The sequence below is a fragment of the Monodon monoceros genome, unplaced genomic scaffold (assembly GCF_005190385.1).
Source record: "Monodon monoceros isolate NGI ecotype Baffin Bay Population unplaced genomic scaffold, NGI_Narwhal_1 Super_Scaffold_8, whole genome shotgun sequence".
NCBI lineage: Eukaryota > Metazoa > Chordata > Mammalia > Artiodactyla > Monodontidae > Monodon > Monodon monoceros.
In genome coordinates this window covers 9,704,961-9,732,431 of record NW_021703785.1, presented here as the reverse complement: position 1 = coordinate 9,732,431, position 27,471 = coordinate 9,704,961, and the positions used below count along the sequence as shown (strand labels likewise).

The window sequence follows — 27,471 nt, the reverse complement described above, 5'->3', positions numbered from 1 at the left end:
TTACTTCTCATTTAAAAAAAATTATAAATTAGAAAATCTGAATTGACCTCTTTGCTTTATAGATGAAACCAACTACACATCTCAAAGTTTTAAAAACGTCACATAAATCTGGATGAGAAAAATTGATTTGTTTTGTTTAAATAATGCATTTCATCCAACTTATACTATATATAAACAGTAAGTTGAGACGGGTTAAAGATCTAAAGATGAAAGGCAAAAATTTAAAATAATTATAAGAAGATAGGGGAGAATATTTTTATTACTTCAGGGTGGGAAAGAATTTCTTAAACATGAGTCCAAATTAAATGTTGACCGTAAGTGAAAAACTGATAGTTCTGGCCACATCAAAATATAACGTCAAAAGCCATCACAGACAAATTGGAATAATAAAATATTACCTGAGAGAGGATATTTGAGACATATATAGTAGTTAATGGATAATATCCAGAATCTATGTAGTACTACAACAACGAATTTAAGAAAGACAAACTAGCTTTTAGGAAAAGAGAGAAAGCACATGATTGGGTGAGTCAAGAAGTCAAAGAAGACAGCCAATAAACATACTAAGAGGTGCTCCCTTATTAATAACCATGGAAACCCCCAAAACGCAAGTTAAGGCAAAGAGATATCACCATTCAACTCACAAGACTGTCAAAATCTTAAAAGTCTAACAATATCCAGTATACATGAGAATGTAAGAACACAGGAATTCTCAACCACTGCATGTGGGACTGTAAATTAGTGCAGTTTGCCTGTAGAACGGGGGTCTGCAAATTAAAGTTCCAGATAGCAAATACGTTAGGCTTTGAGGGCCAAGAGGCAACACTAAGGATATTGCGTATGGACCTACACAACCATTTAAAATGCACAAACTGGGCTTCCCTGGTGGTGCAGCGGTTAAGAATTTGCCTGCCACTGCAGGGGACACGGGTTCGAGCCCTGGTCTGGGAAGATCCCACATGCCGCGGCGCAACTAAGCCCATGTGCCACAACTACTGAGCCTGTGCTCCAGAGCCTCCGAACCACCACTGCTGAGCCCATGTGCCACAACTGCTGAGCCCGCGCTCTGCAGTTACTGAAGCCCCCGTGCCTAGAGCCTGTGCTCTGCAACGAGAAGCCACTGCAATGAAGACCCAACACAGCCAAAAATAAATAAAAATAAATTAAAAATAAATAAAATGCACAAACCATTCTTAGCTCACAAGCTGTAGAAATAAAGCCTGTGGACCAGGTTTGGTGTGTGGGTTTGCAGACCTGTGCAATGGAGCCATTTGGGCAGCATCCAGGATCCTGGATTCTATTGATACTTTCTGGCATATACCCTAAAGAAACTCACACAACTGGACACAAAGTACGAACATATTAGTTGCAACAGTATAAGAGCAAAACATTGGAAAACAACCTAAATATCTACCAGGAAGGGAACTGAGAAGCAAACATGGCATATTCAGTCCATGGACTACTATATGACTCTATATACTAATGACTGAATTAGCTCTATGTGTATTAAGATGAAAAGATTTCAAAAACAATACTTGGTCAAAAACTCAACTGAGAACACATGTAGAGTTTGATACTATTTATTCTGAAAATTGCTACTCCTAATGATTTGTAAGGAGGGAAACACATGATGAAAGGTAAGTTGGCCTCAGCATGGAGTAGGGTCATAACAGCAAGAGAAGTGTGCACACCAGGCATCTCCCATCTCCCCCAAGGATGGCCATCAGTGCACTGGAGCAGTACTCTCAAGCTGAAAAATAATACTGATCTTAAAAGCTAAGGGTATAAAATGTCTGTAGATGATAACCTTAAATTAAAAACATTCTATATTTTAATGGATACATATATGTGTGGGAAACTACTGTAATCCATTGATTTTAAGGTGCACATTTATCTTCACACTTTAACAATCTGAAATTGGGATGCACCTTACAATCTATGTGTATAGTTTAACTGTTGTTTTTTTTGTTAATGTTACACAAAATATGAGTCTTTTCAGAGTTGATAGTACGCTAAATTTAGTAAAATATGATTTAAAAACTGGAAGACAGATTCGTATCCAATTCATCATAGTCATTGTCTGGGAGAAGGGGCGTGGGGAAAGATGAAAAGAGAGACGGACTTGGGCATAAATGATACTTTAAACTGATCAATAATACTTTACTTCTATAAATTAGAAACATCTGAAATAACAATAACATTTTAGCATTTATTAATATATAGCTTGAAATGCTCATACTATCTTATTTAAACTTGAAGGAACTCAGTGTTGGTGAGAGTTACGACCATCCTCTTACACCATGGCTAAAACATCCTCAAAAATACAAGTTCACCTCATATGTACATGGCAACCTTGGAAACTAGGTGTGTTGGGCCTTATTATTCTCACTTTCAGATATAACACAACACAGAGATCAGAGAAGTTGTCTGATTCTCCCAAAGTCACATCTAGTGACCAGCAGAGAGAGATCCTGAATCCAGGTTTTTGGACTTCAAGTCTGTAGTCTTGTACTCTACCATATTTACCAGACTGCCCTCATTGACATGTAGACTTTTCAATTCTCAATTGCTTTACAGATTTGAAAAAATTATGATCAAAAGAACGATTTCAATTGTCAGTTTTAGAACTACTTTTTGAAAATCACAATGAAAAACATTACTGTACAATGAGTGTTTTGGGCAGACACTTAAATCAGTAGAATGAAGGTGTGTAATTAGATATGGGTTTTCAAGCTGTGCTCTGTAGATTCCTAAAGGCTCAAGTGAATCTCAGCAGTCCTTGCAAGTGCTTCAGTGTTCCAAAATCAATGCCATGTTTTTGGCCCAATAAGGAAAATTCAGAATGCCCAAGAAGTCTATTACCAGATTTAATATTTTATTTCATTATATTAGTGATCCCTGTAGAAATCCACTTGAAAAAAAATTACTTTGCTAAATAATTTACTAGGCTAGATCATTTTTCTTCCTGCTTACATACTGTGTTAGTCTCTGACTTAAGAATCAAATCTTTAAGTGTGAAAAATCTGCAGTGGGGAGAGCAGAAGATTATATTGTTTTAACAGAACAACAGTTAGACATTATTCCCATACGTAGATGATTTCAACCATCTATCCTGCATTTAACCCATGATCAATAGTCGCCAACTTAAACACATAGTAGGTGCTTAATAAACATTAGTTGAGTTCATGAATAAATGAATGAATGAATGAATAAATGAACGACACAGATTAGAGGTCCTGTCAGGGAGGATGCAAAGACCTTAGGGCCAAGTGCCTGCCAACACCAGTGCAGCCAGATTCGTCTTTAGAAGCCAGACCTCCATTCCCACTGCTCAGTGTTCTTTCCTTTTGTGAATATTTTAAAAGTCACCCCATGTAAAAAATGCCAAAACTATTTCTACGTGATTCCACTATTTGAGCCCAGGACCTTCCGCCACATAACAATGTATCCTCATACACCTTTTGATGGACGTGTTATCGTTTTGAAGGTCTCTGCCTATAGCAAATGCGACCTCTAGTTTAATGCATGTAGTTTCTCCAGCACTTATTTGATTCATAGACATTTAGATTTGGAAGGGACCTTAGAGGCTGTATGTAATTTGTTTTATCTTAGTGACTTGGGCAGAGGTTTGATTTGCTGCAGACATTTTCAGTGACAATGACAAGCTTCAGAATCTAGGGAAGCAGCAACAAATAGTTGCAAGACCCCGGGCTTTGAGACCAGGCAGACTTGGGAATGTTCTGGCTCTAACATTTACACTCTTTGTGACACTGGGCAAATTAACTCCTCAGTTTCATCATCTGTAATGTGGGAATGTGACCTACCTTTGTTGTTCCAGATATTAGGAATAAAATTATAAAGAATTCTGCCACCCAATAAAGAGTAGCGGTTGTTTTTATTTCCTGTGTTCCTGATGAAGGGTAACATTCTGGGTCCTTACCTTGGAACTCTTAGCATAATATTAGAGATTAAATTTGGTTCTTAAATATGTACAAATTTATTATACGGAGATGTACATTTGTCATTAGAAAGACCTAAGGATTACATCCCTTAGTATGTCATAGGCCACATTTCATAACTTTTTCCTTTCTTTTTAATAGAAATACATCGAAGAGAAAAGTCTGTGTGACAGAGGAAAATTTTTCCTGGATTTTGGTATTCAGTTTTTATCACGCTTTTTACAATATTTGCAGCCATGTGTTTTATTTTTCCCCATGTGTTTCTTTTAGTCATACAAAGTGTAGTAACACTGAGCTAGTTTCTAATTAACTGACTGCACCCTGAGGTCTCCAGCTTCTGTTTTCAGTTTCATTACATCTGTGAAGAGGATGCAGTGAAACTGAAGAGAGTGTCTCTCTATGATAAAAAAAAATAATAATGTAGTTCTGGTTTGATCCTTAGATCGCTGAGGGTGTGAATGCTTAGAGATGGATAAGTCAGTACATGGATGTGGGATTTCCATTTTGTTTTATCTTGTTTTCCCTCATGTAAACCACGTGACCTTGATGGAGACAACTTCTTACTTAGATCTGAAATCTAGTTCCTCAAGTAGTTCTTTGACTCACATACATTTAGAATGGAAGGGACCTCATCCAACGGGACTACTCTACCTTGGTTCTTTGGTTCTGATTCTGAAATTGACAATAGGCCAAAAATCTGTTAATGTTCATCCCATTATGAATTGTAAGACATAATTGAAAAGAAATGCTAAACTCACCAGAGTGGCGAAGAGGTGATACAGAATGAAATAGATGGCGACCACTGGTGCCCACATGTGTCCCACAGCATTTAGCGTTTGGTCCATGACGTCAACCCATCCTTCCTGGGTAAGGATCTGGAACATGGACATAAATGCCTACAGAGGAAAAGAATGGAAGTATTAAACACTAGCCTTGGGCTTACATGCAACTTAGAATTAGTATATGGTGTTGAGGACTTTGATTTCAATATTATTGATTCAGCAGGGAAAGAACAGCCTTCATTCGACAGATAGGAAAGGGCTAAGAACAAAGATTCTAAAAGCCTGATATCTAGCTATTCAATGTGGAAAACTAAAATAATTACTCTGAATTAAAATTAGCTTTGTTGGTGGTAAATACTGTTGATCAAATCAAAACAAAATTCAGGAACCTTTGCTTATTGCCTTTCTTGTTTTTCCCTTTTAGCAAGCTAACTATTTAACATTTCCAACAGATTGCTGTATTTTTTTTTTTTTGCTGTTAAGCACAACTTATTTTTATAGTGAATTACAGTTGATTGTCTAAAGGCAAATGAGAATAATAACATTAATTTTACTTTTATAGTATCCATCTATCAAATTATTTCAGTTATATTAAAAACATGAGACTCTTTAAAAAAGAAATTTTTCTAAATGATATGGCCATGCTAAGCAACTTAATAAAGATGATCACATTTTTCATGATTTTTAAAAAAAATTTTCAAGACAGAGTCAAGACCATGGAAGAAACCCCAAGATCAAAAATAAAATAAAATAAATAAAATAATTAAAACTAGAGCATTCCAACAAAAGCCAGCCTAGCTAAAAGACTCATTCTCTCTCTGCAAAGATCTTTGGTTAGTTTCATTCTTACATGTTTTTCTCATTAAATATATATATCCATCATTGACTCATGTATCTTGTACACATCAGTGGTCAATAAATGTTTCTTAATGAGAACCTATGATGATGTTGGGGAAAGTTGACAATTGGAATCTAGTGACTCTAAAAAAATCTTTACAGACTTTAGTAAAATGGAAGACATAAATTGAATTCTCAGGTATTGGGATTCCAAGAAATAAGGTCCAGGCTAATACAAAGATGGACTGAGCCCAAGATAAAAGCTCTGTTACACTGATAGTATCTTAGAGGCAAAATGGATCCTAAAGATAACCTACCCTGACTCATTCTTTTTGAAGATAAGGAAAAAGAGGCTTAAAGATGGATGATCATCCCAAAGTCACTCTATTAATTTGTGGCACTAACAGAAGTAGCACCAGGCATTATGATTCCAAAGCAAGTACTTTTCCAAGTATTGCTTCCTGTGTTCAGTGAAGTCTGGAATCTACTACTTCCCAGGCCTCACTGCGCAGTAAGCTCTCTTAGCAGTTTTCTTTACTAGGGATAAGTAAATTAACTTTTTTTTTACAAGTGCGATGTTCAATGCTCAGCACATAATAGGCCTGTTTGAACAAAGGAACAATGCATTGTTAAATGAATCTTGAACTAGGAGATAAGTTTTTTCTCTTACCCTTTGTCCATGTGTGAAACACTTAACCTCTCCTTGAGTTAATTTTTCTATAATATCATCATCCTACAAAGTGTTTCATTAATGAAAGTATGAAGTATGTTCTTACTGATACTTGAACACGGCATCAACAAGGACAGTAATACTTTCCTCGACAGGGTGCCAAAGAGAACACTAGCTTTAACTCATCCTAAAAATGCTTCAGAGAATTTTTCAACACATCGTTTAACCTCATAAGTATGCCAGAACCTATCATTGAGGGCAATTATTTTTTCCCTGTGTTTTTTTTTCTATTGAATATTTATTATATCTGAATGCAAGCAACACAAGTTCCAAAGATGATTCACATAAAAATATCAGATCTTCTTCAACAGAGCTGTCACCGGCATGAAAGTGTGTGGACATCCAAGAGACTCTACAGTAAAAGGGGGAAGAGTCAAAACACCTACCAGGATGTTTTGAAAAACATCCTGTTTTGAAAAAAAAAGGAATTTTTCTGGACATGGATTTCTTTCCCCAAAAGTGACAGGAGAGCTTGTGATTAAGTCCAACAGATTTATTCTTGGTACCTAGAGGCCAAAAATTCAGGTGTACCTTTCCGCTGCCTTGGGCAGAAACCAACTTAATATGTTTTCATCTACGGCATTAGCTTTCACGAATACTCAGCTATTATGCATCCAGTAAGTGCTCGGGAACAGGAAGCTAGGGGTTTATAACCTGTTGCTGTGAGATAAGCAATGTGACCAAGAACATCGGGTTATCCTCTACTCTTTCCAGAGTTTCAGAAGTAAAAACGTCTCACTTCTGCCCAGCTCAGCCCCCTGAAAGTGCATACATACTATGAGATGCTGTGAATTATATTTGAGAGCAAAGCTTTCTGTTACAACGTGATTGGTGTTTATAGTCACTTACATGAATAAACCAGTGAAAGGTAGGGCCATGAAATACTTCTTCTATTACAGGCTGAAAAATAAGTTGTGTCCTGCACGAGGGGTACTTTATCAGTTTTGTTGAGATTTTATCTGGAAATTTAAATCCCAGTGACAGTCTGTTTGAGATGTGAATCAAACACACTTACTGACTTATATTGTCTTCAGGATCCGCGTTCCTTGAAGAACCTGTTTACATTATTTATTTGGACATGGATTATCAGTGGTTCCTGAAGACCTGATGTGTTGGGGACTGAGACGAGTAAGACATGGCTTCTTAAGAAATTTATAATAGGAGTGGAAGAAAAAGATGAACATGGCCAACTCTAAGAAATGGAAGAACGAAAAATACGGCGCATTAAGAGAAATATGGCAAAGCTATAAGAAGCAAGTTGGAAGGACAGATATATTCCTCTTGGGTGAGTCAAGAATAGTTTGTAGAAAATGATAGCAACTGACTTTCATGAGGAAGACGAGTAGAATTTAAATGGTGGAGAAGGGGGTCATGAACAAAGGCCTGGAGGAAGTTGTTTCTTTTCTCCAAGCTCCCTGTTCATGTGTTATGCCATTTCCTATCCCGTTGACCTTTACTTTCCCCATATTGATTTCAACCAGCTCTTTATAAATTAAGAAAATTACTCTTATATCTGCCATATATTTTTCCCTATCTTTTAACAGTACTTTTTTACAAAAATAAATTTTAAATTTCTATGTGGTTTAATTTGCCATTCCTTTTATTTAAGGTGTTTATATTTTGCTTAAAAAGACTTCTCTCACTGCAAGATTAGATATAAATGTACCCATAAGTTTCCTTATTATGCTTAACATTTGAACCAGAAATCACTGTTTAAATCAGTTTAAATACGGAATTTATTTTGGTATAAGAAATAAGACAGAAATCAATCTTATTTTTCTTTTCAATAGGTGATCAGTTGATTAAGCACAATATAATTTTAAAAATCTGTCTTTTCTTCACTAATTTGAAAAACCCCTGGCATCATACCTTGAATACTCATATACTTTCAATTCTGTTTCTAAACTTTCTATTCTTTTCCATCTATTTATTTCATCTCCAAATTGCCTAATCTTTGTACATTTTAATAAGTGGTAGAGTTACTAGCCCCTCCTCCTAAGCTTTTGTTTTCAGAATTCTTTTATTTTTATATGTTAATTGCCCCAAAATATCCTCTTGTTTTATTCACTGGAATCACACGAATCTAAGAAAAATTGATATTATCTTCCAGTCTCAAAGAAAGGCATATCTTTCCATTTATCCATTTATCAAGTCTTTACTCAAGATTCTGGACAAAGATTTCAGTTTATATAGTTTCTGTCCATTTCTTGTTAAGCTCATTCTTAATATTACTTTTCAAAAATTTAATCAAGGTGATACCATATGATTAAAAATGTTACATAGGGCTTCCCTGGTGGCGCAGTGGTTGAGAGTCCGCCTGCCGATGCAGGGGACACGGGTTTGTGCCCCGGTCCGGGAAGATCCCACATGCCGCGTAGCGCAAAAAAAAAAAAAAAAAAGTTACATAGTAAAGAAGCCTGATGATGAGTTTCTTAACAGATAATAAGCAGTGGCCATATGCTTCAGTATCTCAGTCCCACTTCCCAGAAGCTACTGCCTTTAACCACTTTTGTTTTTACTTCTGGTGGTGCTACCCACATCCCCGTTCAGTATTTCTTGATTTATCTACCTTAGACAGTGACTTCTGTTCAACAATATTTACATTTTGTTTTTTAGTCATGATTGGGTCTTCCATGCTTGTCAGTACATTGATAATCAATAGATTGATAGTTGATATGTTGACTATGAAAATATTGCTATGTAATACTGTTATCCTGGTAATGTTCTAGGATAATACTTCCTCCTTCAGGCCTCAATATTATGATATGTTTGGTACTAGAAGGTAAATGTTCAAGGTTAAGTGGAGGCCGTTTTCTTACTTGCCCCTAATTTCTCAGAATCTGGCCCAGTTTAATTTATTTGAATCACAGTGTTCTTACACAATTTTTAGTTTAGTTTTGTTTTGGTTGAGAGTTTCTGATTGTTTTTTTCCCTGCTTCCTCGGGAAAAGAAATATATGCTTTCCTCCTTCTACCTTAAATAGCTTCCAGATTATCACACATTTTACTTATTGTTTGGAATAAATTCCACTTTTCCTCTCCTACACATGTTCTTCTTGGAGCATTCAATTGCCCAGAAACCATCTGATTCTTACTCTCAGGCATTTTCCTTGGAGTCCTCTTACTGCTGTTTCAATTCGGACTAATTACCTTCTAGACCTGCTCCACAATTGTCAGAGTCTTTTTTTTAATTTTATTGACGTATGGTTGATTTACAATGTTGCGTTTAATTTCTGCTGCATGTGAATACAGTTCCCTGTACTCTACAGTAGGACCTCGTTGTTTACCCATTCTATATATAATAGTTTACATCTGCTAATCCTGAACTCCCAATCCATCCCTCCCTTACCCCTCTCCCTCTTGGCAACCACAAGTTTGTTCTCTATATTTGTGAGTCTGTTTTTGTTTCATAGATTATATTCATTTGTGTTGTATTTTAATTAATTAATCTTTAATTGGCATATAATTGCTTTACAATGTTGTGTTAGTTTCTGCCGCCCAGCAAAGTGAATCAGCCATACGCGTACACACATCCCCTCCCTCTTGGACCTCCCTCCCCTCCGCCACCATCCCACCCAACTAGGCCATCACAGACCACCAGGCTGAGCTCCCTGCGCTATACAGCAGGTTTCCACTAGCTATCTATTTTACACATGGTAGTGTATTTCTGTCAAGCCTAATCTCCCAATTCATCCCACCCTCCCTTTCCCCCACTGTGTCCACACATCTGTTCTCTATGTCTGCCTTAGATTCCACATATAAATGATATATGGTATTTGGTTTTTGCTTATTTACTTTGCTTAGTATGATAATCTCTAGGTCCATCCATGTTGCTGCAAATGCAAAGCCTTCATTTTTAACTTTCTCATCTAGATCTTTTATTCCCTCTAATATAGTGTCAGAAAGTGATCCCAGAGTCTCATGCCCATTATCAGAGTCCTGTTTCAATTTGTCAGCTAGATTTTCTTCTTTATGTTTTGCTGTCTCAGTATGAGGAGAGGGGTTTGCAGGGAGAGAAGTATTAGCTGAGGCCATGGGCAGCTATGCTTGAAATATCGGGCTTCAGAAATTTCCCCACTGTGGGTAGATTCTGGAAATCTTTAGTGCTGCCAGCCCATCAGTCACAGGTGTTCACTTCCTCTAATTCACCGGCTTCCTTCCAGCATCACTAGCCCTCCGTTGACTCCAGGTGAGGGCAAAGACGGGTTGATTCTGTTGGTCTTGGTCCTCTGGGTACCAGGAGAGAACAGCTGGGTCTCTCCCATCACGCTCTCCTTGGGGCTCCTGTTCCCTCCTGGTTTCTGTTTTCTTCTTTTCTCTTCATCCTTTCACTATGCTGAATTTTTGTTTATTATGGGAGATTCCTAGTTTTCAGAAATTATGATCATTTTGCTTTCACTCTCAAGCCTTCTTCCCAGCTGGGAAAATAAAAATGGTGCAACCTACAAGTTTATGTTGCCTCTGGTAAAATGGGGTGCATCAATCACATCTACACCTGTGGGAGATTCTTGATGTCTTTTCCAGGGCTCTGAACATCCCCACGGCCTGAAGCTCTCAAATTGAGGGAGATGAGAACATATTTTACGATTTGCTTTTCCAATGTAATTTCTTCTCAACTTCTGGAAAACAGGCTTCAGGCATGAGCCTAGAGTGTTCTTCCTCTCCCTCTGATTCTCCCTCTCTCTCTTCCTCCCTCCATCTTTCCTACTAGCTGCTATTCAAAGATAATGGTATGAAATTGTGGCCTTTTCTTTGTGTGGTTACTGCTGGTATAATGTTTTCCAGGCTGATAATTAATTGTTTTATTTGTTTCTGTAGGTTTTCAGGACAGAAGGTCTGTGATTTTTGCTATTTTACCCCCAAAGCCCAATCCTACAGATGTAAATAGGGGTAAAGACTGCATTTACAAGTGCTTTTTCTTTTCTTTGTCTAATGACATAATCACATATTAAACACCCCTATGCAGGTCAGGCTCTGTTCACGCTGCAGGTGCCTGGCTGCAGCTAATTGAATCGGGGATGAGCAGTTAACCTGAGAATGGCCCAGCTGCATAGGACGTGATCTGGAACAAACAACTCTGCCCCATCAGGGTAGAACAAAATCAATCAAAAGCATCTCTAATGGACTGTCATACAGAGTGAAGGAAGTCAGAAAGAGAAAAACAAATGACATATGCTAACACACATATATGGAATCTAAAAAAAAAAAAAAAAGGTTCTGAACAACATAGGGGCAGGATAGGAATAAAGACGCAGACATAGAGAATGGACTTGAGGACACAGGGAGGGGGAAGGGTAAGCTGGGACAAAGTGAGAGAGTGGCATGGACTTATATACACTACCAAATGTAAAACAGATAGCTAATGGGAAGCAGCCGCATAGCACAGGGAGATCAGCTTGGTGCTTTGTGTCCACCTAGAGGGGTGGGACAGGGAGGATGGGAGGGAGACACAAGAGGGACGAGATATGGGGATATATGTATACATATAGCTGATTCACTTTGTTATAAAGCAGAAACTAACACACCATTGTAAAGCAATTATACTCCAATAAAGATGTTAAAAAAAACCTCTAATGAATTTCAAGTGGAAGCTACAGTGAAAAAATCACACTGTTAGCAGTAGGACCTGGAGGTGAACGAATAAATGGAGACTGGCTATGCGTCTGGTAGGCGCAAGAAGGGGTCATGACAAAGTCAGAGTTGTAATTATAAGCACATTGATATTCCAAGTAAGGAACATCTCTGAACGAACAGAAGTAAAGTGGGAAAGAAATGCACTGACTAAAGAGACTGCAGTGATGCTCCCTGAATGGAGAAGGAAGGTATTGAAAATCATTAGCCTGATGAGTACCTCTTTCTAATCATAGTGTGATGTATTCCTTGGGTATGTGGGAGCAAAGGGAAGGGCGTGAACCAGGGTAGAAGGTGAAAGCCATAAGACCAGAGTGTGAGGAAGTGAGCTGTTCCAGGGATGACGCAGGAGAAAACACATCTAAGAGCAGAGAACAAGGTCTTGGATCACTGAAGGGTCTAAGCACCTCACTGTAGGGCCACTCAACTCACCACCAGCCCTTCTCAGGATCTTTTGCTGGTTTCTCCTCAATTTCCGAATCTCCAAATGTTGCAGAGCCTCGGGGCTTGGTCCTCAGATCTCTTTCTTGTCTCTTAACACTCACTAACTGGTTGATCTCATCCATTATAATCCCTTTAAATACCGTCTACGTAGTGATGACACCTACATCTGTATATCCAGCCCTACGTCCAGAATCAACTCCATATCTCCACTTGGGTGTCTATCTAACAGGGATCTCAAACATTAGATGTCCCAAATCAAAGTCTTCATGCCCTGCTCCCTAAACCTGTTCCTCCTACACTTCTTCCCATCTTGGAAAATGACAAATCCATTCTTCAAGTTACTCAGGCCAATGACCTCATAGACATCTCTCTGGTCCTTCTCATTTCCTCACATCCTACGTCCAATCTGCCAGGAAACCCTGCTAAAGCCACCCTTGGCTCAGGTCTCAGTTCCACATTTATCCCCAATATTCCTTAATATTCCTACCAAAGCATCTAATATTGTAGTTTCCCTCTTAGTGGCCTTACATTTTGGTGCTGTACTTTCCTGCCATAAACTGGGAGACTTGAATAAAAATAAGATCATCAAAATGGGGAGGAAGGGGAATAAACAAGTATTTTTGCAGCTTCTCTTTTGTTCCAGTTAGCACCCCTTAAACATTGATCCCAGGTGGGGTGAACAGCATCCTTGGGACCACGCTTCCACCAGGGCCGCCGAGGGCCCACACCATAGAGTTGGCTGGTTCCTCAATGACAGGACATCCTTCTCTCTCTCTCAAGGCCCCATTTCAGATGCCAAATCTCTTTCTGATAGATCTTCTTAGAGTTAGGTGAAAGCAAAGCAAGGGTATTCTCCTATGTTGAAATAACAGGCTGAAAGTTCTTGTCTAGACCTTGTAAAGTAGTTCTTAGCCTTTAAAAAAATATATATCATGGATGCTCTTTGATAACTTGATGACCCAAAGCATGTTTTGGTTTTTAGTATGTGTGGATATCAATTTAGGTTAAGGAAATTACATATTTTAAAAAGTAGGTGAGTAAACATCTAGGTTTTCGTTAACAGAGAGAGAGCAGAATATGCAGTATGATTCTACTTATACATATCTAGATATGTTTTGTGTGCATAAAAATGCTTGAAAGCCTATACAATAAACTTGGAACTCTGAGGACTGGAATGGGAAGGACTGAGGAACTAGGGAAGGGGGTAAATATTCTTTTTTTTGAACTTTTTAAAGTAACAGCTTTGTTGAGATATGGTTTATATACCATAAAATTCACCTTTTGAAGTAGACAATTTAGTGGTTTTGTTTTTTCACAGTTGTGCAACATCACTACTACCTACGAACTTTTTCATCATCCCCCAAAACTATGTACCCATAGCAGCCACTCCCCATCCTTCCGTCCTCCAGCCTTCAGCAACCAATAATACGCTTTCTGGCCCCATGGGTCTGTCTACTGTGAACATGTTCTATAAATGGAATCATATAATATGGGGTCAGGGTTCATCCATGCTGTAGTCTGTATCAGCACTTCGTTCCCTTTTATTGCCAAATTATGTTTCATTAGATGGATATACCACATTTTATCTACTCATCAGTTGAGGGATATTTGGGTTGTGTCCACTTTTTGGCTATTATAAAGAATGCTCCTATGAACATTCGTGTATGGATTTTTGGTGGACATAAAAATTACCTTATACTTAATGTATGTTTTTTACTGTGTATTAAAACACATGTAAAACATGTATTTACTTTAAAAATATAGACATTAAAATTTTTTAAATGTGGTGAAGAATACAACTCAGGTCATTGACATACGACTTTCATTTTACAATATAATTTGCATCTATCTTACCTATCTTTAGCTGGTTTCCAGAACTCTTTCACTACAAAAGATTTGCCTTCAAAATGAAATGCATTTGATAACTTATACAGTAGCTCAACCTTTTTGCTGAGGGTGTCCCTGCTGTGTCTTACTACCAGTCAGCTGTAAAACAGATTTGCCTTGATGGTATTCACTGAGTACAAAAGTGACACCTCCTTCAGTTTTAATTGCCTTAATTATTCACCTACTCAATCTCCTTGCTTCTTTTTTCCCATTCAAATAGGAATAAAATATAGAGGAGTTTTATCTTCTGAAAAACCCACTGATCTCACAATCCTTTAGTACTTCGCTGTATAGTTTCATTTAAAACTTATTCAACTATTCAAAGTTCTAACAATATTTAAAATGACATCAATAACATAGCAAATTTTGGACCTACCTAATGTTGGAGTTAAATTTCTAAAAAGTACACTGGTTGGCAAAATCATGACCAACAAGATCAAGGTCTTATGGAGAATTAGGGGTTGGGAAAAACCAATAAAAATGACATTACATGCATTTAAAAACCTACAGTAAATAAAAGCTCTAAGAGTCACCACTTACTGTGGCTAAACTAAGGTGTCCATAAATACAAATACTGTGGATTTGAAATCTGGAGTAATACCATAGTGCTGTAATGTTAAATCCATTGGCAATAGCCATTTCTTTACTTCAAATTTCTCCCTGTCTGGTTTAGATGGAATTTCATGGCCTATCAATTCAAATACACTCTTCTCAGTTCTCCAAACTCCATCTTCCTCTTTTGCCAAACTCTCAGGAAACATGCCAACTCCTAGGTGAATCTAACTCTTCATGTCTGCACCTCTCCAGCCCCTCCACTGGTTCCATATGCAGACGGGCTGGCCTCCAAAGACACCTCAACACTGCCCAGCAAACCTCAGCCATGAGCTTTTCAAAACTTCTCATCTGATCTAACCTCACCCACTGCATCTCTGCCTTCACTCTCAAGAGATGCCCTTCTCAGAAAGCAGAGCCAAAGGAGAGCAGTTTAAGATAGAGGTTGAATAGAGGTTGAATGAGCTGACGATAAACACCCTGGCCCTCTGAGCTGTAGGGCAGGGACGTAAAGAACCAAGTGTTCATCTCTGCTGTCACAGGGCCTGAGTTTGGGGTTAAATCGCTGACTGGCTTAGCGGCTCTGGGTAAAGCATGCGGCCAGCCTGACACCAATCCTCCTCAAATGTGCCATCACATTATCACTCTCTGAAGACTGCTTTAAGAATCAAAATAAAGCGTGTGTGAATACTTTATTATAAACATTAAAGGGCTATACAGATAATAGTTGGTTTTTTGTTTGTTTTCTTGGCTGCACTGTGTGGCTTGTGGGATCTAGTTCCCTGACCAGGAATAGAACCCGTGCCCCCTGTAGTGGAAGCGTGGAGCCCTAACCACTGGACTACCAGGGAATTCCCAAATAATATTTTAAATAGTGATTTAAAAATCTGTCCCAAGGAAAAACAACTTCAATTACACTAGTTAAAATTTCAGAATTCTTGTACAGTTCTTACGACTTGAAGTTTTTACATCATATACAGTGTGATTTCATTTTTGTAAAGCTCAAAATAATATATGATAAATTATATTTTTAAGAAGATATTTCCTTTAGATACATGAAAGTGTGACAGTGCTTTTTATGGCATCATTTTATTTCATCTTTGAACTAAGTGATTCCTAAGATATCTTCTAGCTGTAGGTGTCTACTGTCCTATGCTCTCAATTGGTACTGGTAGTCAATTGGAAAACTTAGTTTTTAAACAATACACTATCTGGTCTATTTTCCTCGACTATACTTTCACTATAAAAACTATAGAATAAGGTTACACTAAATGTTTTGATACTAATAGATACTATAAATTGACTTTCAGTGAGTGCTTTCAAGGATAAGAGAATTTATTGAATAAACAGTAAAAATCGTGGTGTTAGCAAGTGGACTGAAAGTAGGGGCTAAATATAACACGAGCTGTATGTGCTCTAAGCCATCACATATACTGGAATCTTAAAACGCAATGGAAGACTGACTGAAACTTGTTGTAGGGCCTGGAGAGTTCTGAAGAGTTTAGTTACTAGTGACTTCTATGTGACAAAGTTTTTGGAGCTATCTCTCTCCATATACGAGCTCTTTTGAAATTTGAGATCTGTTGAAATCAACTACCCTTGTTGTTAACAGAAGTGAAACATTAAAATATTAATTTCTCTGTAAAATGATTGTGCCTTATTCCTTGTGATTTAGAAAGAAATAAAGTTGAAACTGGTGGTTTCAATTAATTCTGTGACTGCCTTTTATGTTGGCAAGGAAGACCGAGCAGTTCTTTGCTTTTATTTTTTTTTCAAAATGAACCCACATTATTTATTTTGCTTTTTTAATTCCTAAAATATGCTTGTTGCCAAGCATTCCATTTAAATGAGTAAAAAGAGAGAGAGAGGGGAGAAAAGCTTGTTTACTGGTCAAATTTTAGACTACTATGGAAAAGTCTTGCTGAATCTAGACTAATGTAATTGGCCTTAATGTCAAAATGAGCTTGAATGTAATTAGAAGCAAAGCAGAAATCAAAATGTGATGCCTATTCCAGCAGCAAATTACTTTAAGTAGAGTCTACACTTAAATATAATTTCAAGAGTAAAAGGAAAGATGGCAGAAGCTCATTTGCAAAACCTAGTGAATCTTTTTCTAGTTATGAAAGTGAATGTAGGTATATCTGATCATCTCTTTTCTTATACACGGCCGTGCTTGGGTTAACTTCTACATATAACACCATAAATGACCATGTAGACCAAACCATAGATTTGTACAGTCTCCTAGGATTCTTTCAGGGTAAGATTTAAGAACATGAGAAGAGACACTGAGCCATGACTAGCATTTATACAGTGCTTTGCAGCCCCCAAAGCAGTTCATGTCCATTATTCAGAGTAATTTCAGCAATAATCTTGTGTTAGTTACTGTACATTTTGCAGATGGGTAACTGAAATACAGAAGCCTTAAAGTAACTGATCCAGGTTGGCAGATAGCAAGCGATGTTTCTGGGTCTCTAGGCTGGAATCTGTTGATTTCAAATTCCTGCTGTCCTTTTGGATATTACAGGTAACAAGACATCTTAAGATCTAGTAATTGCTGATCTCCTTTCCTTATCTAAATTACTAAAACAAACAATGCTCTAGTCTAAATCATATTTAAAATTGTTACCTCCTTTGTCTAGCACGGTACTGAGTACATATCTGAAACTCTGTTATTATGCTCAACTGGTTAATAAAAATTACATATCTCCAGTATTTTTTATGCTTTGCTAAAATAAGCTTCACTTGTTACCATTTTTCCAAATGAAAAAGACACAACCTTTTCAATTTCATGAGAACCTAAAATTACAAACTGTCTTTTAATAATAAAAATATTTTAATAATTTAAGACTTAAACGTTAAAGTTCCTATATTAGAAACACTTATCTTAAGGAAAAAAGATCGAGATAAACTGAATGAACATATATTTTCCCCCTAACAATCTTTCTTGCAGAGCATGATATTTTTAGTTGAAAGGTATACTTCCCACCGATTATGTTAAAATAATTTTGAAATGCAACCATCTAGCTGACAGAACAAACAGCTGTGAAAATGAGACCTGGAGATTTATGCAAATAGGAGACTTCTGAATTAATTTTCCTCATAGAACAGACTGTCAAGTTTCTTGAAGTATTTATGCCCTAATTTCTTAATTAGCGATTTTGCTAATGTCAGTCATATTAAATTTTCATAATGTAAATGATGCATTTCACTGGCAAATATGTGCTATAAAATTACAGATGAAAGTTAATATTTTACTTTGGGTGCAACAGAGATTTAGTAACATATACAAAAGAGACAGTGCTCCTAAGAACACAGATGTACGTCTTACTGTGAAATAAAACTGAGGATTTATTCAGAAAACTTTTGTAACTAAAATACCACCGAGTCTACACAGGAAATTTCCCAGTGTTTTTTTACTATCCACTTGTAGAACTATGCCCAAGAACAAGGTTTTCCTATTTGGCTTCAAACAGAAAGCAGCATCAGTCAGGAAATGCTTATATTTTTGCATACTAAAAAACCCCACACTTTGGAAATGGTTTGCCTATTTTTTGCTCTCTTTTAATGGGCTTTGATTTCTCATTTCTCTTCAATCTAAGTTCACAAATAAGAAGCTTCACTGCCAATTATATTGTCTGCTCTTTTCTATTGCAAACATACATTTCAAAACCTTGCTTCTATCTTGATAGTGCTTATTTAGTACTCTAACACCTTGAAAATAAAGTTGATAGTTGTTTACCAATAAATATTTAATTGAAATGACTTGAATTTAATAAAGTTGATTTTATAAGTCATAAACTAAAATTTGTCTTATTATACAACTGAAATTAGTCTTATACAATTTGCATATCCCTGTTATATCTATACTTTCCTTCATTTAAAACTTTACCAGCTAATGTTCTTGTTATTTTAAAAAATGAGATAATTATTTTTCTTACTGATGTATAATTATAAATTAAGCTTTTATATCTATCTATCTGTCTACCAACTTACCTACCTATCTCCATTTTTCTAAACCAAGAAGCCATTCATTGTACAAAATTTGGAAGTACAAAAAGGCATAAAGAATAAAATAAGTTACTTATAATTCAAACAAGGTTGTATATATTTTTTAGAATTTGTTGTAGAATTTGAAAATTCTACCAGTTTGTTTTTCCCTAGGGATATACATGTACTGGAAACAAAACTGAATCCAGCTGCAAATACAGTGTTGTTTTAGGGTTCTTTGCTTGATTTTTGGTCATCACCACTTATGTCACTCATGACTAACCTCATTAAACATTCTGTAAAAATACAGTTTTGATAACTGTATAATATGCCACCATATTCAAAGTTTACTTAGACATTCTATTATGATTGGGCATTCAAGTTGTTTTAAAATTTTCACACTGATAAATAATGGTACAAAGAGCAATTTCATTGAAGATCGATCTTTGTGTGCACTGTGGATATTTTCTTGGGGAAGACTTATAGAAATGCAGTTACTAGATCAAAGAGTAAAAATGCTTTTTAGTGTCTTGATAAATAATGAAAAAATGATTCTCAGAAAAGTTACACAAACTGCAACGTGTGAGAGGCTTTTCTGTTGGCAATGAGCATTATCATTAAACAAAAACCAAAATAACGAACAAACCTTGTCCATTTGACATGTTCTTACTAATATGTATTACAAATTATGGTTGTACCGTCACATTTTCCTTTGTTTTTAAAAACTACCTATGGTGATTATTTTTGAGTTGTTTGAAAATTCAAATGTATCCTTCTTCTAGGCCTAAAAAGTCCCTGACCATCTAAGATGAAAGATGGAATTTTCTTTGCTTGCTACATTTTTACACTTTAAATATCCTTGCTCTAATTTACCAGGGAGTTATTTTGGTACATAGTATGAGAGGGCTTTGGTATCCCCAACATTACTACTAATAATTAGTCTTTTAATCATTCATTGTGATCCTTTCTTTGTCATATGTTTTTTCAATGGATATATATGTTTGCCCATTCATCTGTATGTTAACCCTAAATCATACTCTTTTAATTATTGTAGCCGTATACAGTTTCTTGTTGGTTCTCACTGCTTTTTTTTAATAGCATCTATAATGTGGGGAAAATACTTCCTTAACAGGGTAGTTTTGGGGATTCCATTACATATATGTAGATATCTATGTATGTATGTGTATCTCTTTCTTTCTATAAATGTCTATCTATGAAAAGTTCTTGCTATAGGGACCTCACAGGTAAAAAATATTTAAATCCAGTAATTATTACTATTAATAATAATGACCTCTGGGGAAACGTTTCTCTAGACTTAATCAGAGATAATTACGCTTCTCTAGAAACTAGTTTGTTTTTACCTCATAATCATTGTTTAATCTATTTCGGTGTATATTTGCTCTAGGAAACATGGATGTCCTCATGATGAACTTTAGGGTTTGTTTTTGCTTCCACTGTAATTTTGATTTTGTTTTCCCTTTAGATTAATTCTTTTAAATTCTGCTTAAATTTATTGGACCTAGGTATAATTCTTGTTGGATACATTATAGCCTATTTGGATTAAGGCAAAATAGAATAAACATTTCTTTCCGTGTATCGCTCAATTGCCTGCAATTTAAGTCTATTATTATTTATTTAGTTGAATAATGCAGAAATTTGCATTCTTCCTCATGCTCCAAGATAGTATTCCCTTTCCTTTATTTTGTTGTACCTTTCCATAATCCTCCAATTGGTTTTACTTCCTTTTTTCAATCAACCTGAAACGACGTGGCTTATCCAAAGAGACACGAAGTGTGACATTTGCCTACATTTTCAGTGGAATTCTCTTTTTGGTCATTCATATAACTATGCATGCTTTATTGTCAAATTTCTAGAGTTTTTCTTTCAGAAATGTATCCAGTATATTTCTGTTGGATTGAGGTGAGATTTTTGACCTTTGCTCACTGCCTTATTCCTGAGATTCTGAATTGAATTAATGGCACATGGAAAACTAAAATAACAACAAAAACAATACTACAGATTTAAGTCTGAACTAGCTACCAGGGTTCTTTCTATATCTAGTCCCTGCCTATACTGTTTTTCCCCTTTTGTACTGCACAATGTAAGATTACAGGATGCAACCCATCCACTTCCACTTGCCTAGTACAGCTCCCTTCGCCCCGACACCCCACCCCGCCCCCATCTGCACACACATGTACTCAGCTACATGCATGCTCACTCATATGCACACATATATTTTTATCCTGTCTTGTTTCCTAGACATTAAGGTTTTAACATTGATTCATAGAGAAGATGTTCGAGAAGGCTGGAGAGAATCCTCTGTAGAGGTAGGCAGTTGTACCCAAGGGGTGGGCAGTGGGGAAAGAACGAACCTATACATCAGTCATTAAATGGTTCTGCATTTAGTCCCAGATGTGAAATAGTGAAAGATAAGCTATTTCAGATTCCAGCAGTACTCTTATTTATAATTTTTTACTTTTTGCATTTTTGTTGAAAGTTGCAAAGGGTGAGTAAAAAGAATAGTCAAAACCAGAATGGGGGTGGATTTTTAAACTTTCAGTGCAATACAGAAAACTGAATGCTTTCTGTACAGTTAATGCCCAATGATTTACTGAGGGATACTTTTATGTTGGGCTATGTGATTATTGCTAGGAATTTAGTGTTTCATGCTAAGAAGCTGAATTTCCACGTTATTTAAGAAAAACACTAGTTGCTACTGCTTGTTGATTCCCTGTTACATTGTCAGCACAATGTTAACTAGTCTGAATATATTATATCCTTTAAACTTTCTAATAATCCTCTAAGATATTTACTGTTGTTCTGTTTTTATTATATGTAACCACGAGAGACTAGTCAAAATGTCTGACTATAGATTGTATTTTTTTGTAAGCAAGACTCAACAAAGTATTTAAAATATAGTTAGCTTTTCATCAGTGAAAATATGCTCACAGAAACTCATCTTAACTGAAGGAGACACACACATATTCCTCATTAATAACTCTTACTGGTTTTTGAAGTTGATGCAATGGAGTAGACTGATTATTAAAATAATATTTATGTAATATGGTAACTACTAGTTGGAAAACTACAAATAAGATTGAAACGGAGCAGGACCCTATTGTCCTTGCCCCCCATGTCCTCAGCCTGCCTTTTGTTTGTGGAAAAACTTTAGCCAAAGAATAAGTTTAATCAGAGAAGTGAGAAAATGCAGAAACAAAGGAAAACAGCCCAAGGAGACCAAATAATGATAGTTTAGTCATCAAGCATAGTCAAGGACATTTAGTTCCTCCTTAAGGGCTACAGATAATATTCTGAGCCATATCCTGTGAGCTGTCTTATAGAGACTGAAACCGCCACCAGGTGGAAGAAGTTAACTACACGATGACCAGGCTGTAGCCGTGACATAAGCTGCCACAATTCCGAGAACAGGCCTCAAAGAAATGGGGACAAACTGACCCTGGAACTGAAGATTAACTGTACCTAAAACAATCAAGATGACACTGGTCAGACCACCGATGACCAATGTCAAGATGACGGTCAGAGCTGACTGTGCTGTTTCTGCATGTAGCCCCTCCCTCCGCCTATAAAAATTCTTGCCCCCTGATTGTCAGTGGGGGGAGTTGGCCTTTGCACGGGAGTCCGCCTTCACCCCCCCGTTGCCAGCATCCGAAATAAAGCGAACTTTCCTTTCCACCAACCTGGCCTCTTTAATGGCTTCTGAGCTGCAAACAGCCGGACCCCACTTTCAGTTGCAAGATGACTGGTAGAAAACTACCAAAATATGACAAGGTGCAAAAAAAGGTTCTCCCCCAAAGAATATGCTTCTGGGATCAGGGGTAGGAATAGAAGGATGCTTTATTCAAGAAATGTCATAATTCCTTGAATACTGAAGTTCAGTGGTAAATGATATCAACACACAGCCACAGGAAAAGATATGGCCATTTCTGTGTGATTCATGCTGCGTTCAAATCATCCTCCAAGACGAAGAGCACAGGATAGTATTTTATCACTATGCCACTGATGAATCACCACAAATATAAATTCAAATAGAAGCCAAAGAACCTCAGGTGCTATAGCAGAAAGGAAATAGAGTTAATTTTTCAGGTTTTATGAGGGAAGTGGTTACATTAAGCTATATATTGCATTACTTTAAAATTTAAACCAAATTGCTAGTTTCTATTGCAGGGCCATGTCCAGGCACGGATGACAATTTGGCTTATAGCCTCAGATGGGACTGACTTTATGAGACTGTGGAAGATTTGACACAATAGTGGTCACACAGACAAAATAAAAAATTACCTCCCCTACTGTCCTGAGGATGCCAGAAGTTCTGCAACTGATCGTAAATTTTTGTCTTTGGTCAATAAAGGTGAGTTTTGTGCAATGAAAAACCTCCTCAGAGAAATAACATTTTTTTCAGTGTAAACTTCGTCAAAATAGCTCTTCCACTATTCTCCAGGAAAAATAACAAAGAAAGTAAAAATCTTCAATGGCTCCCCCGTGTCACAATCCCAACCTCGGAAGACACCCAATGGTCAGGCTCCAGCCCGACACTGCAGTTCCTTTCACACTGTGATTCTCCATGTCTCTGATTTACTCACTCGGTTTTCCTTACATAGAATACTCTCATTTAATGCCATTACCCAAATCTTCCTGGGGAATCATATTTACCCCTGATGACAACTCTTCATAAAGCTCTGCAGACTTCCTTCCCTGGAAGCAATCTCTTCCTCTCTTATTAAAATGAAACGATAGTTGGAAGCACAATACATAGCACATAATAGGTTCCTGGAAATTTTTAAATACACTCCAGGATATCTTTGATATTACTTTACAACTGACTACATCTATTGGAGCACATTTCACTTTCTGGCTTGAGCTCTTCTTATGTTTCTACTAGGGGATAAGTTGAGTTCATCCTTATGTGATCAACTCTGCTGTAAGTGAAAGTACGTTGGTTCATGTGTGGCCATCGCATAGCTCCATCACATAGAGAATGCTGTCTGAATTATAAACAACAACAAAATAGGCACACAATCTATTTAGTCTTCACTGTGAATGGAAATATGCAGTATTTGTGGAAAACTTCTGGGGGTGTAGCAGATGAGGGGAGTATAAACATTAGGATATAAGAAACAAAGTGGAGATAATATCTGTAATGCAAGCAAATACAAAGAGATGTATACACATGAGGATATAAGAATAAAAGTGGAGGGACTTCCCTGGCGGTCCAGTGGTTAAGACTCTGCGCTTCCAATGCAGGGGGCGCAGGTTCGATCCTTGGTCAGGGATCTAAGATCTCACGTGCTGTGCAGCGTGGCCAAAAAATAAAATTTAAATAAATAAATAAATAAAATCTCAATTAAAAAAAGAATCAAAGTGGAGATAATATCTGTAATGCAAAAAATGCAGAGAGATGTGAGGCTGCAGATGGGGAAAGCAGATGCTAGGATGCCTGGCCTTGGGTTGTGCCTATAGAAAAAAAATAAAGCTATCTATCTGAAAGATAGTCAACAGAGTGGTTTTCTTTTTTGCCTCAAAAACTTATAACAGAACCTCAGTGTCTGATCGTACATGAGAGAAAATGATTTAAAAACCATAGGAGGGGCTTCCCTGGTTGAGAGTCCGCCTGCCGATGCAGGGGACATGGGTTCGAGCCCCGGTCCAGGAGGATCCCACATGCCGCGGAGCAGCTGGGCCTGTGAGCCATGGCCGCTGAGCCTGTGCGTCCAGAGGCTGTGCTCCGCAACGGGAGAGGCCGCAACAGTGAGAGGCCCGCATACCGCAAAAAAAAAACCATAGGAAATTCTGGACAACATGAAACAGACATCCTTTAAAAGGCCTAGTTAAGATCCAGGAATATAATGGAAACTCCAGGACCAAAAACTAACGGGCAGCTTGAGTCAAGAAAAGGCACCTTCCCTAGGGGATTTATGAGCTCTGCTAGACTTTGGTTTTTAATGTCACGTCACACAAGGGGCAAAGTCATGGACCCTTGAAAGGTGGAGATTGCTAAGCTGGATATTTACTGGGCTTCACTGGAGGCTGACCAGAAAAAAATTCAATGGCAAAAGGAGATGAAAAGGGAGCATGTGTGACTTGACTTGGGCACACACATGTGGAATCGTATGATGACACAGCTGGCACCACAGAACTGTGGGGAATGGATAGACCAGTCAATAAATGGTACTGTGACAATAGGTTAGACAAACAGAAATAAGATTGTTCCCTATCTTATTACAGCAGCCACAAAAATCAACTCAGGTTAAACGAAGAACTAAATGTTTAAAAGCCAAACAAAGCCTGACAAGACCAAATATTGCTGAGTTGAAGCTGAGAACATTCTCATATATTACAGATGCCAGATAAACTGGTAAAAATACTTTGGAATGCAAGTTTACCACTATCTATTAAAGTTGAAGATATCTTTATTCTAAGGCCCAGCAATTCCAGTCTTAGCTGCACACCCTAACAGTATTTTCACATGTGCAGAATTTCACAAGTGCAGAATTCAGATGTGTGCAAGTTAACATGCAATGTTCAGAGCAGCACTGTTTGGAGTCACAAAATATTAGAAACACACCTCTCAAACCTGCATGCATTAGCTTTCTATTTCTGTGTAACAAGCCACAAATTTAATGGCTTAAGACAACACTCACTGATTATCTCACAGTTTCTGTAGGTCACAGGTGTGGGCGGGGTGTAATTGGGTTCCCTGCTCAGGGTCTCAGATGCTGAAATCAGGGTGTAGGTTGGGCTGCAGTCTCATCTGGAACTTGGGGTCTTCTACCCTCATTTGGGTTGTTATCAGAATTCTCTTCCTGTGATTGTAGGCCTGAGGGTCCTGGTTTCTTGCTCACAGCCCCCAGAAGCCACCCTCAGGTCCTAGCCACATGGCCCTTCACAACACGGCAGCTTACTTGTCCAAGGCCAGCTGGAGACCCTCTCTTGTTTTGAATCTCTCTCTTCAGAAAGGGCCCAGTTCCTCTGATTAGGTCAGGCCCACCCAAGATAACCTCCTTTTTGCTTCATTCCAGTCCCATCATTAGCAACCTATTCCCAGGAGTGAAATCCCATCATATTCACAAGTCCTGCCCAAACCTGAAGGGAAAAGATTATGTAGAGGGTCAGATGTCCTGGAAACCCATTTTAGAATTCACCTACCACACAGGAGAATGGGAAAATAAATTGTGTAATGTTTCTCTGAATAGTGTTCTCTCTCTATATATATATATAATATGGTGCAATGTATAGTTGTATATTATACCCCAAGGGAAATAAATAAAATATAGCTACAAGTACTCATATTGGTAAATCTCACAAACAGTGTTGAGCAAAAAAAGCAATTAGCAGAAGAAACAGTGCAGTATGAGACCACATAAGGCGGGTTTAAATTACGCAAAAAGATATGTGATTCTCAGCTGATGCCTATATATGCACTCAAGGCATAAAGGGATGTACTAAGGACAAACATCAAATTCAGAAAAGTGGTTCTCTATGGGACAGGGAGGAGAGGGATAAGGGGCATGTGCTCAAGGACTTCAGATCCATTGCTAATCTGCTTTTTGAACTGCATATGGCCACAGAAGAATACATTTTATTATTCTTTATATACCTTTGCATGCCTGAAATATATCATGAAAAATTAAAAATACATGGAAGACCAAACAATAAAAAACAAAAATTAATACAGATTTCGGCAATATAAATTGAACTAATTATCCTTTTGAAGATAAGGTAAACCCTGAATTGATTAAAAATGTAGCAAATGGCAAACACTGAAAAAGATTAAGGGGCAAGTTGTTTCTTCAAATTTCTCAGTAATTCTTTCAATGCAACTAAAGGCATGATTAGCCATTCTGGTGGTGAGAGGAAATAGGGAAATTAATTTGTAATTAAGTGTTTTATAGTATTTACTCCTTATATTGTTTAACTGCTTTGGACATGGTTTTATAAGTGAAAATTCAATAGAGCAAGTAATTAGTATTTAGAGAATGCAAATTAAGAAAACATATCAAATAAACAGTATTAAAATTCAAGTACCCTGTATTATGGAGGGTAGTGTAGTCTTTATGAATAAAAACTATCCCCATTTGTAGGAATGCAAAACTATTGAGGCCTGCTTATTGTTATTTTAGTAGGAAATTAAAAGGAATAAAGATATTGAGCTATTTAAAGATCTACAGGGGATGTTTATTGCAAGTATTTTAGCAACATAGAAGAAAGTTTCTTCATATACCAAGTACGGGGATAAACAGAACAAAAACAGTGGTGAAATTGCGCACATGAGCTTTTGTCGGGCAACCAGGAGAAAACACAAACTGTTTTTGTCTTTGTTACAGAGAGATGTGGCTCTTGCCTATAGCAACCTGTCTCATGACCTGTATGGGCTTTTCCTTCCTGAAAAGCTAATCTAATTGTTCTTCTTATAATACAACCTCTTAGTCCCAACAAAACAGGAACGGCGGGATACTGCCTCACAGCAGGACTTGATCTTGTTATTTCTACTTAGCAGTGTGTCTGTTTTGTCCAAATTAGAAGAGAAAGTTATTGGCTTGAGATGACAAAGTTGTTTTATTAAATTGTGTCAATATGTCATTCTTTTTTTTCCCACTGAAAACATTCAGGCTCCTTTCCTCCATCTCACGGGGTTTTTGCTGAGG

General features: G+C 37.2%; 1 protein-coding gene across 1 annotated transcript in view; it reads right to left on the bottom strand.

Annotated features, from left to right (window-relative positions):
- The window catches only part of NALCN (sodium leak channel, non-selective), a 292,250-nt gene that overhangs the window by 114,491 nt on the left and 150,288 nt on the right, over positions 1 to 27,471 (bottom strand). The window contains exon 14 of the mRNA XM_029210183.1: positions 4,718 to 4,855. Coding sequence (XP_029066016.1) covers positions 4,718 to 4,855 — 138 coding nt within the window. The remainder of the gene's footprint in view (positions 1 to 4,717; positions 4,856 to 27,471) is intronic.